This window comes from Alligator sinensis, unplaced genomic scaffold (genome assembly GCF_000455745.1).
Source record: "Alligator sinensis unplaced genomic scaffold, ASM45574v1 scaffold54_1, whole genome shotgun sequence".
NCBI classification, from domain to species: domain Eukaryota; kingdom Metazoa; phylum Chordata; order Crocodylia; family Alligatoridae; genus Alligator; species Alligator sinensis.
The window spans coordinates 322,556-336,526 of NW_005841962.1; the positions used below are offsets into that span (position 1 = coordinate 322,556).

The 13,971-nt window shown below is 44.0% G+C and overlaps 1 protein-coding gene across 1 annotated transcript in view; it reads left to right on the plus strand.

Moving 5' to 3' along the window:
* Positions 1-13,971, plus strand: part of NEK11 (NIMA related kinase 11) — a 205,092-nt gene that overhangs the window by 159,772 nt on the left and 31,349 nt on the right. Inside the window, exon 15 of the mRNA XM_025200289.1 lies at positions 4,127-4,223. Within this exon, the coding sequence (XP_025056074.1) occupies positions 4,127-4,223 (97 nt within the window). The remainder of the gene's footprint in view (positions 1-4,126; positions 4,224-13,971) is intronic.

Sequence of the window (13,971 nt, forward strand, 5' to 3'; positions counted from 1 at the left end):
GTTCGTGTTCGTTTAGCGGAGCCTAGCAAACTCCACTCGTGTGTCTTCGGTGGAGCCTAGCAAACTCCGCTTGTGTTTGTCTGTAACTGCAACTCAAGAAAGTTTTTCCTGCCTGCGCGACCACCTACGGTGTAAGTAAAACAATCTTTAATCAATCTCTACGCGTCAGTGCCTAATTCTAGTTCACCGTGCCGACCTTTTCCCCGACCCACATGCCCAGGCTGCTGGCCACAGCCCCTCGGCCCCGACAGTGCTCAGCACGGGAGAAAAGCGCCCCCTCCTGCCATGGCTGGAGTTCCCTGCAGCAGCTGCCCAGAGCCCACACGGGGCTCCACTCCCACCACTGCCCCATGGGGCAGCAGTGACACAGTGGAGAGGCAAGACAGCCCTGCGTGGGGTCCAGGCGGCTGCAGCAGGAAACGTCGGCCATGGGGAGGGGGAGGGGTGCTTTTGCCCCGCACTGAGCACCAGTTTGTTCCATGGCTGGTCAGCCTGGACAGGCGAGCACAGGGCGCATGGTGTCAGGGCTGCTCGCACTCATCCCCACCTGTACTGTGGGGCTGGGGCAAGTGGGACTGGGAGCGAGCGGACGCGCGGAAGTCAGCAGCAGCCGGACAGGAGCATGAGCCCTGCATTGGTGTCCCAGGGCCAGTGCCGGTGGGTCCCAGAGCAGAGCAGCAGAAATGGAAGCCAGCAGCAGCTAGATGGGAGCGCAGGGCCTACGCCGTCAGGGCCCAAAGCGTGGCAGCAGGAGAGTGGGGTCCTGGCCAGCAGAGGCTATATGAAGTCGGGCCAGCTCCCTTCTCTCTCTGCTGGCGCAGCCCAAGTCCATAGACCAGGGGTTCCCAACCACCAGGCTGTGGCCCAGTGGGTTGGCTGCTGGGTCATGGCTTGCACCACCCCCTGGTGCCCCCACCTGGTCTGATTCTTACAACTCTGCCCACCCCCCCCCAGTAAAAATTTAATTGAAACATGTAAATTAAATTTAAAGATGGAGCTTGGATAGTTTACAGGTTCACGGTATAAAAAGGTTGGGAACCCCTGCCAAAGTCCCCTGCCAGCCCACACCTCATGCTCCTACCACCCCGCTCTGGGCCCCAATGGCTCTGGCCCTGGGACACTGGTGCGGGCCCCATGCTCCTGCATGCCACTCGCTTCCACTGTCCCCTGCCCTGGGACCCACTTTCCCCAATTTCTTGGCTGCCCATCAGCTGCTTTGCGCCATGTGGCTCCCATACCCACATCCATACCCACAATACCATACTCAGACACACATCCCCACAAACCCACAGCTCCAAACAAACCCCACACCCACCCACCCATACCCCCTCAACACTCCTGCACATCCCACACAGTATATGAGTAAGACTGCATTTTGAGCTATTATGCAATCACTTCTACATATACAGCACAAACGCACACAAATCAGGACAAAACTAAATATTTTAAATTAAATTAAAATATATTATTATGGGTGTTTGATTTTTAGTATATAATTTGTTGGTTTCTTCCCCCTAAGATGGCAAACCCTCTTCCCCAAAGGAGTTCTTCCAGTGGCAAGGAGAGAGACTTCTGGTGGTAAAGGTCAGAGGTTGGGGTGGGACTTCTGGTCCCAAGATGGCGACCAGGGGGCAGGGCACCTGTCAAGGGGCAGGGCTACCCATGCGGCACTCGACAGCTTGTCAAAACTTAGTAAGCGGCCCTCCGCCCAAAATACTTGCCCGCCCCTGCTGTAGTAGCTTGCATGTATATTGGCTGCTAATATCATGATGGAACTGAAGTCAAAGTAAAGAGGATGGTGATTGTCAGATGACAGGATTGTGCAACTGCTTTTTTTTATCCTCCCTGTTATTTGGTTATTGCTAAATAGTAATGATATAAAATTTGTCAGTCTTATAGATCTTTAAAAATATTAAAATTGATCCATTAACTTTGGTTTCCTTCCCCCTTCAAAATCTGATTGGCCATCTGAAATCCAGGTTCCTCTCTCACTGTAATAATTTCCTCTTCCCAGATTTCCAGCTTTTTATGTGTTCCTCTAGAAGTAAACTTTTCATACTTGACAAAATTATCTGCTTTAAAAAAATGAACACCATTATCACATGTCCTGCAGTCCTTAAAGGACTGAAAAAATCATGTGACTGATTACAGCTGACCACTCATATGTCAGAGAAAGTGAAAGGAAGCTCCTTCCCATTTCTCTATGCACAAGAGCCATTGTGAGGAAGGGGTGCGCCAGGTTTCACAGCTTGCAGCTCTAAGAGCCCCACCAGGCTGTCTGGGCAGAGCAGAGATTGTTCCATGGCCCTGCACAACAGACACGAATTGAGCCAGAAGTACTAACTGCTCTTTGTTACGGATGTACCAAGCTGCAGCCCAGTTCTCTGCCCAGGCTCTGAACAGTACTGTGCCTTTTACAGACAGCCAGGACAGCCCCATGACATTCAGGCAGAACTCCTCCAGCTCACTTCCTCAGCAGGTCTGTTCTTTCAAGAATTTCTAAAAGGGGTGGGACAAGTACTGCCATGACAACTGCACTCCTAAAATCAAAGAGATTTATGACATGGCTGACTGGCCAGTGCTAAATTAAAGACACATAAAAAGTGGAAAAATGATAAATATCAATCGTCATTGACTTAGCAGTAAAAAATACTGGGTCAGATTCTGCCTTCAGGAAATGACAATAGCTATAAAATGACAATTTTTTAAAACCTTGTCATCCATCTCAAAGCATTTTCCAGATGTTAGTGAATATTATCCTGGATCCATAGGTAGGGAAACCTAGACACAAAGAAGTCAGGTGACTTGCACATGGTTATACTGCACTTCAGTGTCAGACTCAAGTGGAATTCAGATCTCCTGATCATCAGTCTTGGGGCTCCTAGTTCTTTCTCCATACCCAATTCCTGTTCAGGATGGCTACAAACACTGCTTTCACAAGTAATTCCAATGCAGTCGATGAGTTGGCACACAATAGAAAACACTGTACTTAGTAATAGGGGTTTATGGGATTGGGATACATAATATCTGGGATACAGAAACTTGATTTCTGTTAAAATTGATGAGAGCCAGGCTTGTGTATTTGAGGAAAGAATTTGTTACATTCTGCATTCACACAAAAATAGCTCCACTACAGCCGACATTTTTTGTTTCTGCAGTGAAATCAAAGTGCTGAATATGTGGTAATACCCATATAACACAGTCAGCCTATCTTGCAAGAAGAGACTAAAAGGGCTTGTTTTGTTTAGACAAGCAAAACAAAGGCTGAAAGGATATTACGTGTGTTCTATAAATATAGCAGGGGAGTAAAAACTAGGCAGGAAAAAAATAGTTAAGCTAAAAGAGGATAATGTTGGCACAAGACCAAATGGCCATTAAGTAGCCATGAGTAAATTTAAACCTCAAAATTAGAATAAGAGCTGTGAGATTCTGGCACAGCCTTCCAAAAGTAGTAGTCTGGGTCCTAAAAGCTACTTTTAAGATGGTTCTTGATTAGTTTATGAAGGAGGTATGGTTGATTATGATGGTAGCAGGGGATTGGACTTGATGACTGCTTGCTCCTTTTCAGTCTTACATTTCTATGCTCCTCCAAATTGATGTCATAGTGCTTTGCAAATATTAACTAATTAAGCCTTATGGCACCTTTGGTAAACTGTCTTAGGAATCCCTTCATTCACTACAGCAGAATGGTGCCATGAGCACAACATTGCCAGTTTTCCACCTAATCAAGCCAAAAGAGAAACCTGATGGTCAGGAAAAAAGATCTTATTTCTATAAATAAATGGAAGAAAATAAAGAGAAAAAGAAATCCAAAGTACATTTTTTGTTTAATATTTTTCTCTGTCCCAGTATCTCCCCATGTGAAAGCCCTTTTTATATGAAGTTTGTGTAAACTACATTAAATGAAATAACTGCACTACTTCTTGTACTTTTAATCTGCAAATCTGCTTGTCTTTCAGAAATGAGTCATTTAATGTTCATTTAATAATTCATTTTTAATTACTGTGGCATTGCCTGCCTTGTGATAAAGGTGAATTGCCTCCCTTTTTCTGGTTGCCCTTGAATCTGCAGTAGCACCGATGAAATAAAGGTGAATAAGGTTGTGTACCTCTGCATTGATTTGTAGGCACTGGGACTGTCATCAGAGTGGCTCCAGTAGTGCCCCAGGGATTCAGAGTGATCAACAACACCATGGCTGAGACCAAGCTGAAACGCATGAGGGAGTAAGTAGCATATTTATGTGACAAGAGTATCCAGACAGAGATGACACTTTTGAATGACAATAAAACAGACTAAAACAGACTGACAGACTAGGAATGGCTCCCCAGAATATTCCTTACAATGAAATGCTCATCTGCACCACATGAAGGTGAAAAATTAACTGTTGCTTCTAAATGTTTCTCTTGTTGTCTATACAATCACTGTCACCCTTTCCAGGAGCCTAGTTTGTCTTCATTGCTGTCTGTGTCATTCTGAACTTTCCTAGCTTCGTTATCCCAAATCCCATAAACTAGCTAACGTTGTTCATGCTCACATCATGTACTCTCTTTTGCTTCTACCTCTCTATTTATTTCCTCATTCCTGCAAAGGATTTGTTTTCCTATGATCTTGCAGCAATTATACCAAATGTTATTGCTGTAGGCTGGGATTTTCCAGGGTAACTAGAAGGAAGCAAAAGGTGCAACTCCCATTGAAGTTCAGTGAAATTGCTTTGTTCCTATTGGGTCCTGTGAAAATCCCAGCTGGAATAACGATTTAAATTCCTTAATAGAGCAGAGGTCTGTAGCTTCCCTTTCTAACTATGTACTAGTTAAAATATATGACTTATCTGAACTTAGATTTATCATGCTTCTATCTAGATACTGATTTGATAGTTTTGATGCTTTATATTATTTCATAAATCAGAATTTGGCCAGGACGTTACAGAGTTCAGCTGATTTTCTTAAATTGTGAGCTCTTCCAGAGAGGGACAATGTTTTCCTGTGCAGGTGGACAGTGCCTTGTGCATTATAGGTGTTACTGGAATACAAATAATAACTACAAATAATTAATGGTAGTAATTCTTTAACTGAACTCTTTGTCACAACAGAACCAAACCATGATAGCACTAATGCTAATCACCACTTAAAACATTCCACTCCACAAAAAATGAAGTGTAGGCATGGACCTAAGAGAAGTACTCACCAAATACCTTACTTACTGATGCCACTATGGACCAGTTGAGGACATCTGAATTTTTCAAACAATCCTAGAGGCAGCACCTCCCCAACATTTCACTTCCTGCCTTGGCTATTTGCAGTGAGGCTTAGTCAGCTTAGCCAGTCTGATTCCTTCTTCTTGATGAACATTTTCCTAAGTGAAAGTATGTATCATGCTATGCCACTGGCTCAGAGATGGGTACATTTAGACAATAATCTCATCGCCAGATTTGTCCTGGAATTATGTGGAGTTAAACCTGTGCTATTAAGAGAGACCCATCTTTCATTTTTATCTGAAAGTTACAGGACTATGTCAAATTACTATATGTGCAGGAGGTTTGGAATCCCAGCAAAAGTTGAAGCTTTTGGAGTATTTCTCCCTGGCAGTTTTGCAGAATACTTGAATAGCAGTTGACTGCAGACACAAGGACCTGGACCCAGTGGCCCAAGAGACTGTTTCCAGTTCCATGTTACATTTTCTCCTGAAGATGTTGTTGCTTGCTGTATGATAATCTTTTGAACTTCATGGTCACTGCTTTTAAGGCACTATTAAACCACTTGCATTTAAACCCCAATTTTCAGCAATTTATATTTGTCAATTCACATGATTGGCTATGTTATACTATGCACAATGTCAAGTAGTTCAAAATACTCAGAACCTTGTAGCATGGGCACCTCATGGAACTTAAAAGTAGAGAGAGAACCGCTGAGAGTACTATTGCGTACTAGATTGAAAACATACTCCAGAAATATTTTTTAAAATACCTGCATTCTTTGATAAAAATCTTGATTCAGCATTTATACTACAGCTACTCCTTGCTTAACATTGTAATTACACTCTTGAATGTGACTTTAAACGAAAAAATGACGTGAATCCAATTACATCACAGTAGTTACCTACTAGCAAGTGGTGGCCAGACAATGTTATAACCAAACATTGTGCGACTTTAAACAAGTATGTTCTCTTATAAATCAGTGACCTAATAATGAAACAATGTTAACTGGGATGACATTTAAGTGAGGAGTACCTGTATGTGCATGTTACACTAGCAAAGTGAATAAAGATGCTTTTTTGTAAATAAAAACAGACTTTTTTTAGAAATCATAGAAACCACTTAATTGCCTAGATATCCAGAATTCGTCCTCAGTTGTAGCACTCCAGGGACTTTCATGCTTTATGAGCTGTTCCCCTTCCCTTGGTCATGCACACAAAGGCTTGAAACAGGAGATGCAGGTGGAAGAAGGCTGACAATTGTACACATACAAACACTCACATCGATCACAGCCAACTGTTCCTATGAACACTGTGCATGTAGATTATGAAATGGGGAGGAAGCATGGGGAACATCTCTGCTTGGAAGGGGCAAGACCAGGTATCAGGTGTCCTGTGCACTCCTCACAAGCTTACAGAATGCAAGCCAATGCTGCTTAGTTAAGATTGATAGAATTCAGAGATGTCTTTCAGTTTTGGTTAGGAAATTGCAAACTTAAAGACTTTAGAACTGTGATTTTGCTGTTGACAGTCTCCAATAGAAAAGAGCAGCTGTATACTTTGTTCTCAAAAAACTCAGAAAGTTTATATGGAGTGCTTTTTAGGAAACAGTAAGAATGATAAAGAGAGTATGGAAATTCAGTGGAATCCTCCTCACTATTACATTTCTGTGGAAAGAGAAGCATTCCTGTTAATGATCCATACAATTATCAGTTATTTATTGGAATATATTAATATTATATATATTATATAAAGTAAAGTTAACTTATAAGTGGTCAGGGGCTGCATGGCTCTTGGGCCACACTAGCAGAGGCTGCACCAGGAAGGGCCATGGGCCCCAGGAGCTGCATGTCTGCCTGCTGCTGCACTATGCACCCAGGCACCTCTCTGTTGCACTATGCACCCTACCCCTGACCCTGCTGTTGCTCCCTGCACCTCACTACCACACCATATGCCCAGACACCCCAACTTATCCTTAGCTTCCCAGTCACAAGCTTTTCTGCTGCACCACACCATTTAGGCATCCTGGGCTGTGGACTTGCCCCACACTACAGGTTGTATCTCTCTGCCCCACCTCCTGGGACAGGGACAGGGGCAGAAACGGAAGCCAGAGGGAGCGGGAGCCTAGAGCACCCAGCTGCTGTTGCAGCCAGAGCAATGAGGGGAGCGGTAGCAGAGTAAAAGTTGCAATTTAAGCTGCCAGTTGGACAGTTCTGATATATAATAATTAGCAGTTGCTTTTAGGAAGGTATTGTGTACAGAAAGATTCTCTTTTATTTTATTTATTGCTTTAAAAGTAAGTGCTGTCCACTCTGCTACAAATGAGAGAAACCCATTTAGCAGCAATTGATCAGGAAATCAACATAAAGTAAGTAGAGGGCCGAAGAGCAAAAAGTGCCTGCTACCAAATGCTAATTGACATCTGTAAATAATGTGAATGGGCATGCAGACAACAGCAGGCAGAACATTCAATGGACTGGATGTCATGCGTTAATTGTTTGGATTCATTGCAGTGTACTGCATCTGAGTCTGTTTCCTGGCAATACACACATTCATGGTTTACCAGGATGCCAATTTAAGCTGTATCAGTGTGCAGGATTTATGATGCTGTGCTCATACCACAGGATGTTGTCAGGATGGGATAACAGACCAGCACAGTCCTTGCCAGAATGTAGAAAGAAGACACTGAGCTTTTAAAATATAACTTGGATTCTCAGCTGCAACTTGCAACATTTAGAAAATGTGTTTTTCTTCTTGCAATTATTGTCTCTTCCACTCTTAACGAACATGCACAGCTTACACTCAAGATGAGGATCTTTGACTTAGCACTGCCCTTTGGCCAATGCCAAGATTATAAAAGGTGAAGCACGGTTAAGAGTCCCTCAGTTGCTTCTTGTCCCCCATTACTGCAAGACAGACTCAAGAGCTCAGTGTTCCTAACATTTGTATTTGCAACCAATAAATCTAAACTTTTCTTATACAGTAATCCCATTAGTTTAGTGTATATTTTTAAATCAAGTGAGTAGTTGAGTTAGTAGTTTTAGTAGATTTCAGTTTGAGTGAACATTTCTTCACCTTAGTGGCTGAACAAAAATCTCTGAGACGTAAACTGTGCTCATTGTAGCTGTCTTTCCTCACTGGTGGGCAATCAGGATTTATTTATTTCAATGAGGGGCAGATCACAAGGAAACGTCCCGTTTGTTGGTTTTCTGAATGAAACCTGAAACGAGGGAAACTCATGTATGGAATATCCTTATGGACAGTTTTTCTTATGGAAAAATCAGTGAGACATCCTTCCAGTCTGAGCAGACAAGGTTCTTCTGGCTATGAGTAGTCTTCTACTAAGTGCCTCAGGAGACACTGGCTGTCTTTCCTTCCATGTCTTCTTCATCAGGATACTTGTTAGTTGCTGTTGCTTTCAGAGTATCTTTATCAGCCAAAAAGAAAAACTCAGTACCAGTCCTTTTAGGCACACAGGTATGGATTTATGTTCCGGGAACTTTGCTTAATATTTTTTTAAACAGGGAGGGGAGAACCTCTCCTCTTGCCGCTAACTAAAGGTGGCTCTAGTCTGTTTGCTGCATACATTTGGGGTGGTTAGGCAGAAAATAGATTGAGTTAAAAATAGCCACCTGACCTAAGGCAAGTAGGGATGAGAGGAGCTAGTGGGCTGTGGAGACCACAGGGGCATCAGGGGAGTGGAGTGGGGTCAGGTGGGGTCTGTGTGGGGTTGCTGGGGTCTGTAAGGGTTTGGCAGGATCAGGGGGGCTCTCAGGGTCTGCAGGGGAGGCTTGGAGGGATGGAGGGGCTATCTTCCCTACCCACCAGGACCAGGGGCTATTTTTAGCCCCTGAGCCCCACACCCCCAGACAAATAACCCCTCTGGCAAATCTAATTCCTCATCGCTCCTGCCCCTCCCCACACCCCGACTTACTTTCTCAGCTCCTGGCAAATCCTGATAAAACCAGCTTGTGGGATGGGGGGTTTGGTGGGCTGGGGTTGGGGCTGGCTGGTCTGTGGGACAATCCGTCTGGGAGTGGGGCAAGGGGTGGGCCTAAAAATAGCCCAAGGCCAGGGAGGGGGTAGGAAAGTGCGGCTCTGGAGTTGGGACCAGTGGCTGGGCTTTCCCAGCCCTGGGGCTGCACTGGAACTGTACAGAAGTTCAGTTAGATCAATCTCAATGGACCCGAGCTAAGTTAGACCACCTCAGAGGTATAGTTCACTTAGGTTCAGCCATTTTTAGACTGCTCTAACTGTCCTGATCTTCTATACAGTTTGCATGTAGATCCACCTAACTAATGTAAGGTCAGCACCTGGGTGAACTAAGTTAGATCAGGTGGCTATTTTTAATGTGATCTAACCTCTCCCTAACATCTCCGAATTTCTGTTTCCAGACCCATAGAGAGCCTAATACAAAGAGTCAGTCACAAATTGCCTTCAGGATAGAATGCATGGTACCTTCTTCTCTGGGCTCTCAGAACCAGAGATAGGACTCTCAAATTAGTTGTCAACTCTCAGTAACAACCTTGTCAGCCTTGTCTCCTCCATGCTGCCACCTTTTAATTCGTTACTTTGATTCCATCATGTTTGGCAATGCAGTTTAGCACAGCAGGGGATTTAACTTTGAGGTTTACAGCCAACAAAAAGAAAGCCTTAATAGTGCCAGCTCAACACACAAAATTGATAGGAGCATTTCTCATCTCTACAAACGTATGGGTTTTTTTTTTACTCCAAAGCAGGTTTGATGGCATGTCAACTGTCATAAATCAGTTTTTGTCATTTCAAGTTATGACAGACAATAGTTTTATGTAAACGGACAAGGAGGAATCAGCTCTACTCTGCTGAACAGGCCACTCATCTGTAGAATGAGTATATCTCACACTGGTTACAATCATCTCTCTGTCTGCTACACATACAGAATACACTGATGGATTGATTATGCTGGCAGTTTTTCTGTGACCATAAGTCATAGGTTCTGCCATTCAAATTTTTCCTGAAACAGTTCCCAATGCATAGGGTTGTTCATCATAAAAAAGAACACAAAAGTGTCAAAACTTCTGCTCCAAAGAGAGCTAGAGGTCATGATCTCTAGCAGATGTGTTTCTCACACCCTTGTCTCTGGGAGTGATGATACTATGCTGTAAAATTTTATCACTGACCTACACTATACTGGAACCTAGATTTGTAGAATGCTTCTATACATCCCCGCGTAACATTACCATATGTCTACAACCATGGTTTCCCAGGACAATGGGCAACGTCTTCATCTGGACCTAACCTCTCTACATCTCTTGGTGTGGCCATTGGCTCATTAACTGAATTTGAAGAAAGCTTGTCCCAGAGATTTACAAAACATTTAACACAAAACAGGACAAATTCAACAAGATTTACTTCTGCTGTTGATCAGAAAATATTTTCTTTGGTCAAAACCGTATAACTTTATCTCTTACTTAAATCAAGGTCTCCCATATATTAGATTGCCAATTATCTGTTAAGAATTTGGGTTAGTTGGGGCTCACTTGGCAGCTCTAGCAGCACGCTGCCCATCAATACAGTGTTATTTCTACTGTCATATGATAGTATCTAAATTAAAAATGTATCTATTTCCACCAGTACATGAATCTCCTCATCTCTAGGATCTCATTATCATCCTGGCAGGTGGATGGGTCCCCTGTTCAAGCCTTTAGCTACTCACTCTTCACATCTGTTTAAGAAAGCAGTAACTGTAGCCCAGAGGATGAAGAGCTATGGGCAAGCCCTCTACATATTATTTTTCATAAGAATGATGTTATACTTGGACCATACCCCAAGTTTCTTCTCAGCATTATTTCAGATTTCACCAGAATCAAACGATAACATTTTGCTATTTTTCCCTGAGACATTCTGCCTCAGGAGAGAGTAGACCACACACCCACGCACCCACACACACACACACACACAGTGTGCCACTTTTCTTGTGCCCTTGAGAGTAGAGAGTAGACCACACACCCACCCACACACATAGAGTGTGTGCCACTTTTCTTGTGCCCTTGAGAGTACTGCCATGAAGCAAAGTGTATCCCCCAACTCTGTACATGCCAAAAATAATGGATCTCTTGTCTCTGGCATACTTGAGAGAGCTGGACTGGGGGCACCATTTCTGGGTTTGGATATTTGTTGCGACTGATGTTGTACTTTGGAGCAGGTGTAGGAGGGTGGGGTATGCTTCTTGGTAGCACTAACGTGAGTACCAAGGAAGCAGCATAGACAAAATAAAAATACCTTGTCTTTCTCTGGCTAGAATGAAACCTTTTTATGAGTTTATCAAAGTTATGTGTTGATTTTGCTAAAAGAGTGAATGGAAGGGCAATCACACAGATTGTCCAAAAGGGCAGGCTGCATCAAGCTTTGTTATTGTTTAGTTAAGTTAGAGTCCTGGTCAGATTAGAGCTCACTGCACCAGAGCACAAGCACCTGCAGCTTCTTTGAGCAAATTTCCATTACTGAAATTAGTAGAGAAGCCACCTGGGGATGTTCATTAAATACTATCCTTTGATATAAGCATCTTACCTGATCTTGGTAGTGTTCTGTAATCTTCTGTCCTCGTATCACGTTGTTGCTTATGAATGACCATGGACACAATACAGACATGGCCAGATTCTATTCCACATATTAAGTAAGTTGACTTAGGTACCTTCAATACAATTCTGTTCCATCCTGCTCAAGTACCTGAAAAATAAATAATGTAAAAGATGGATAGGTCCTACTCGTGATCACTGTTATTTTGTGACTCACTCTTAAGAGTAAGAAATATTATGAAATGAATGGATTTTCAGGATGAACAGAATAGAATTGCCCTTAATACTGCCCTTAATTGCTGTGAAGGTCAAATGACAGTGCTCCAGGTGCCCTCATTAGGCGCCTGAGTGGTTATTTATTCCTTGATGGAACCAGGGGCAGATTATGGGCTGATGGTGCCGTTGGCAATCAGGGACCGCGTTGGGGAGTCAGGGTTAGCACGGCCCAGGGTGTCACCCTGGCCAGGGCCATGGGGGGGAAGGGGGTGCAGATGTCCATACAGGTGATTGATTCATGTCAGGCTGGGCTACTGTACCTGGTATCCAAAAATACACACTACACACAAATACCCGCAAATTACAGGTACCCTCTTTCTCTCCTATCTGCAAATCGAAGTGACATCTGGTGGAAAAAAGGGGCTTATTACATGTCATTCAATGAATTACCATGTACACATGACAGATCAATGGATGCATCATATTCGTAACAGTCACGGCTGCAACTCTGTTACTAAAGAAGGACGACAGCTGAGGATGATTACCACAGCAGGGCCACACACGAGAGAGCCAATGAGGCTCTGAAAGGAGGAATAAGAAGGCGAGGAAGCTGGAAGGAAGTTGCCTTCGGACACCTCTACACTGAGAGAGAAGCGGGCGAGGAGCCTGGAGACAGAGGACCCATGGGAAGGTCAAGAGATCGGGACTCACCCGCAGACAGTGAATGGTGGATCAGCGTCCTTTGAGTTACGGTCAGCCCGAATAAACAACAGTTGCGATGAGTCCCAGGGAAACGGAGTGGCGACATGGTGAAAGCCATGGCTCCGAGTCAGGGTGCAGTGGGGCTGCTCGGGAGAGAAGGGCGTGGAGAAGAAATGCCCTATCCTGTCCGGAAGAAGTGGGAACCCGATCCCTCATCCCGAGAGAGAGAGAGAGAAAAAGAAAAAGGGAAAAGAGAAAAGAAAAGGGAGAACAAACAAAGAACCGCGATATGCAAGCAGACATGGAACGATGCCGGGGAAGCCCAGTATCGGCGTTAATCAGCCGCTAATGAGGCAATTAGCAGCTGATCACTGAAACCGCCTCTGATATTTGACAGCTGAGCCAGATCCCCGGTGCTCCAGATAAAGTCCCCGGGCAGGGGTCTGGCAACTGCTCTTTTTCATTTTCAAACTCATGCTCCCAGAGAGAGAGAAGGGAGAACCTATTAAGAGTAATAAAGCACCTAAATCAGAATTCGAGCATGCGTGGTCATTAGCGTGGGTACCCGTGGTACTAACACCACCTCCTTCACCCCAATTTTTTGTTAAAGATTGAAGTCGTGGCAGGCGAGAATAGCGGGCTACAGGGGTACCCAACTCGAACCCTCTGACAATATTAATTTGTGTCAATGCCAACTAAAATACATCAGGATGTGGTTTATTTTGCATCACAACAAACTCATTTAAATTGCAAAAAACCTGTGTGTGTAATGTATGATGCAATTAAACCGGAAAAAGGGGCAATTTTCATCATGTGTACAAGCACCCATTGATTATATGTAGGGCTGTGTGAAGGTTCGGTCCCTGATTTGTTTCGGTGGCCGAATCTCTAAACCCTAATTGAATCAGAGGACCCTTTAATCTCGCCGAATCGAATCAGAACCCTTCGAATCGATTCATAGTTTCATAGTTTCATGGTAGCTAGGGTCAGGAGGGACCCGAACAGATCATCTAGCCTGACCCCCTGCCACAGGCAGGAATGAATGCTGGGTTCACAAGACCCCAGACAGGTGATCATCCAACCTCCTCTTGAATTTGCCCAAGGTAGGGGTGAGGACCACTTCCCTGGCAAGCTGGTTCCGGATCTTGGCCATCCTAACTGTAAAATATTGCCTTCTGATCTCTAACCTAGACCTATTCTCCATCAGCTTATTACCATTGTTCCTTGTCACCCCAGGTGGTACTGGGGAGAAAAGGGCTCTACCTACTTGCTGTTGATCTCCCCTGATGAGCTTGTAGGCAGCCAC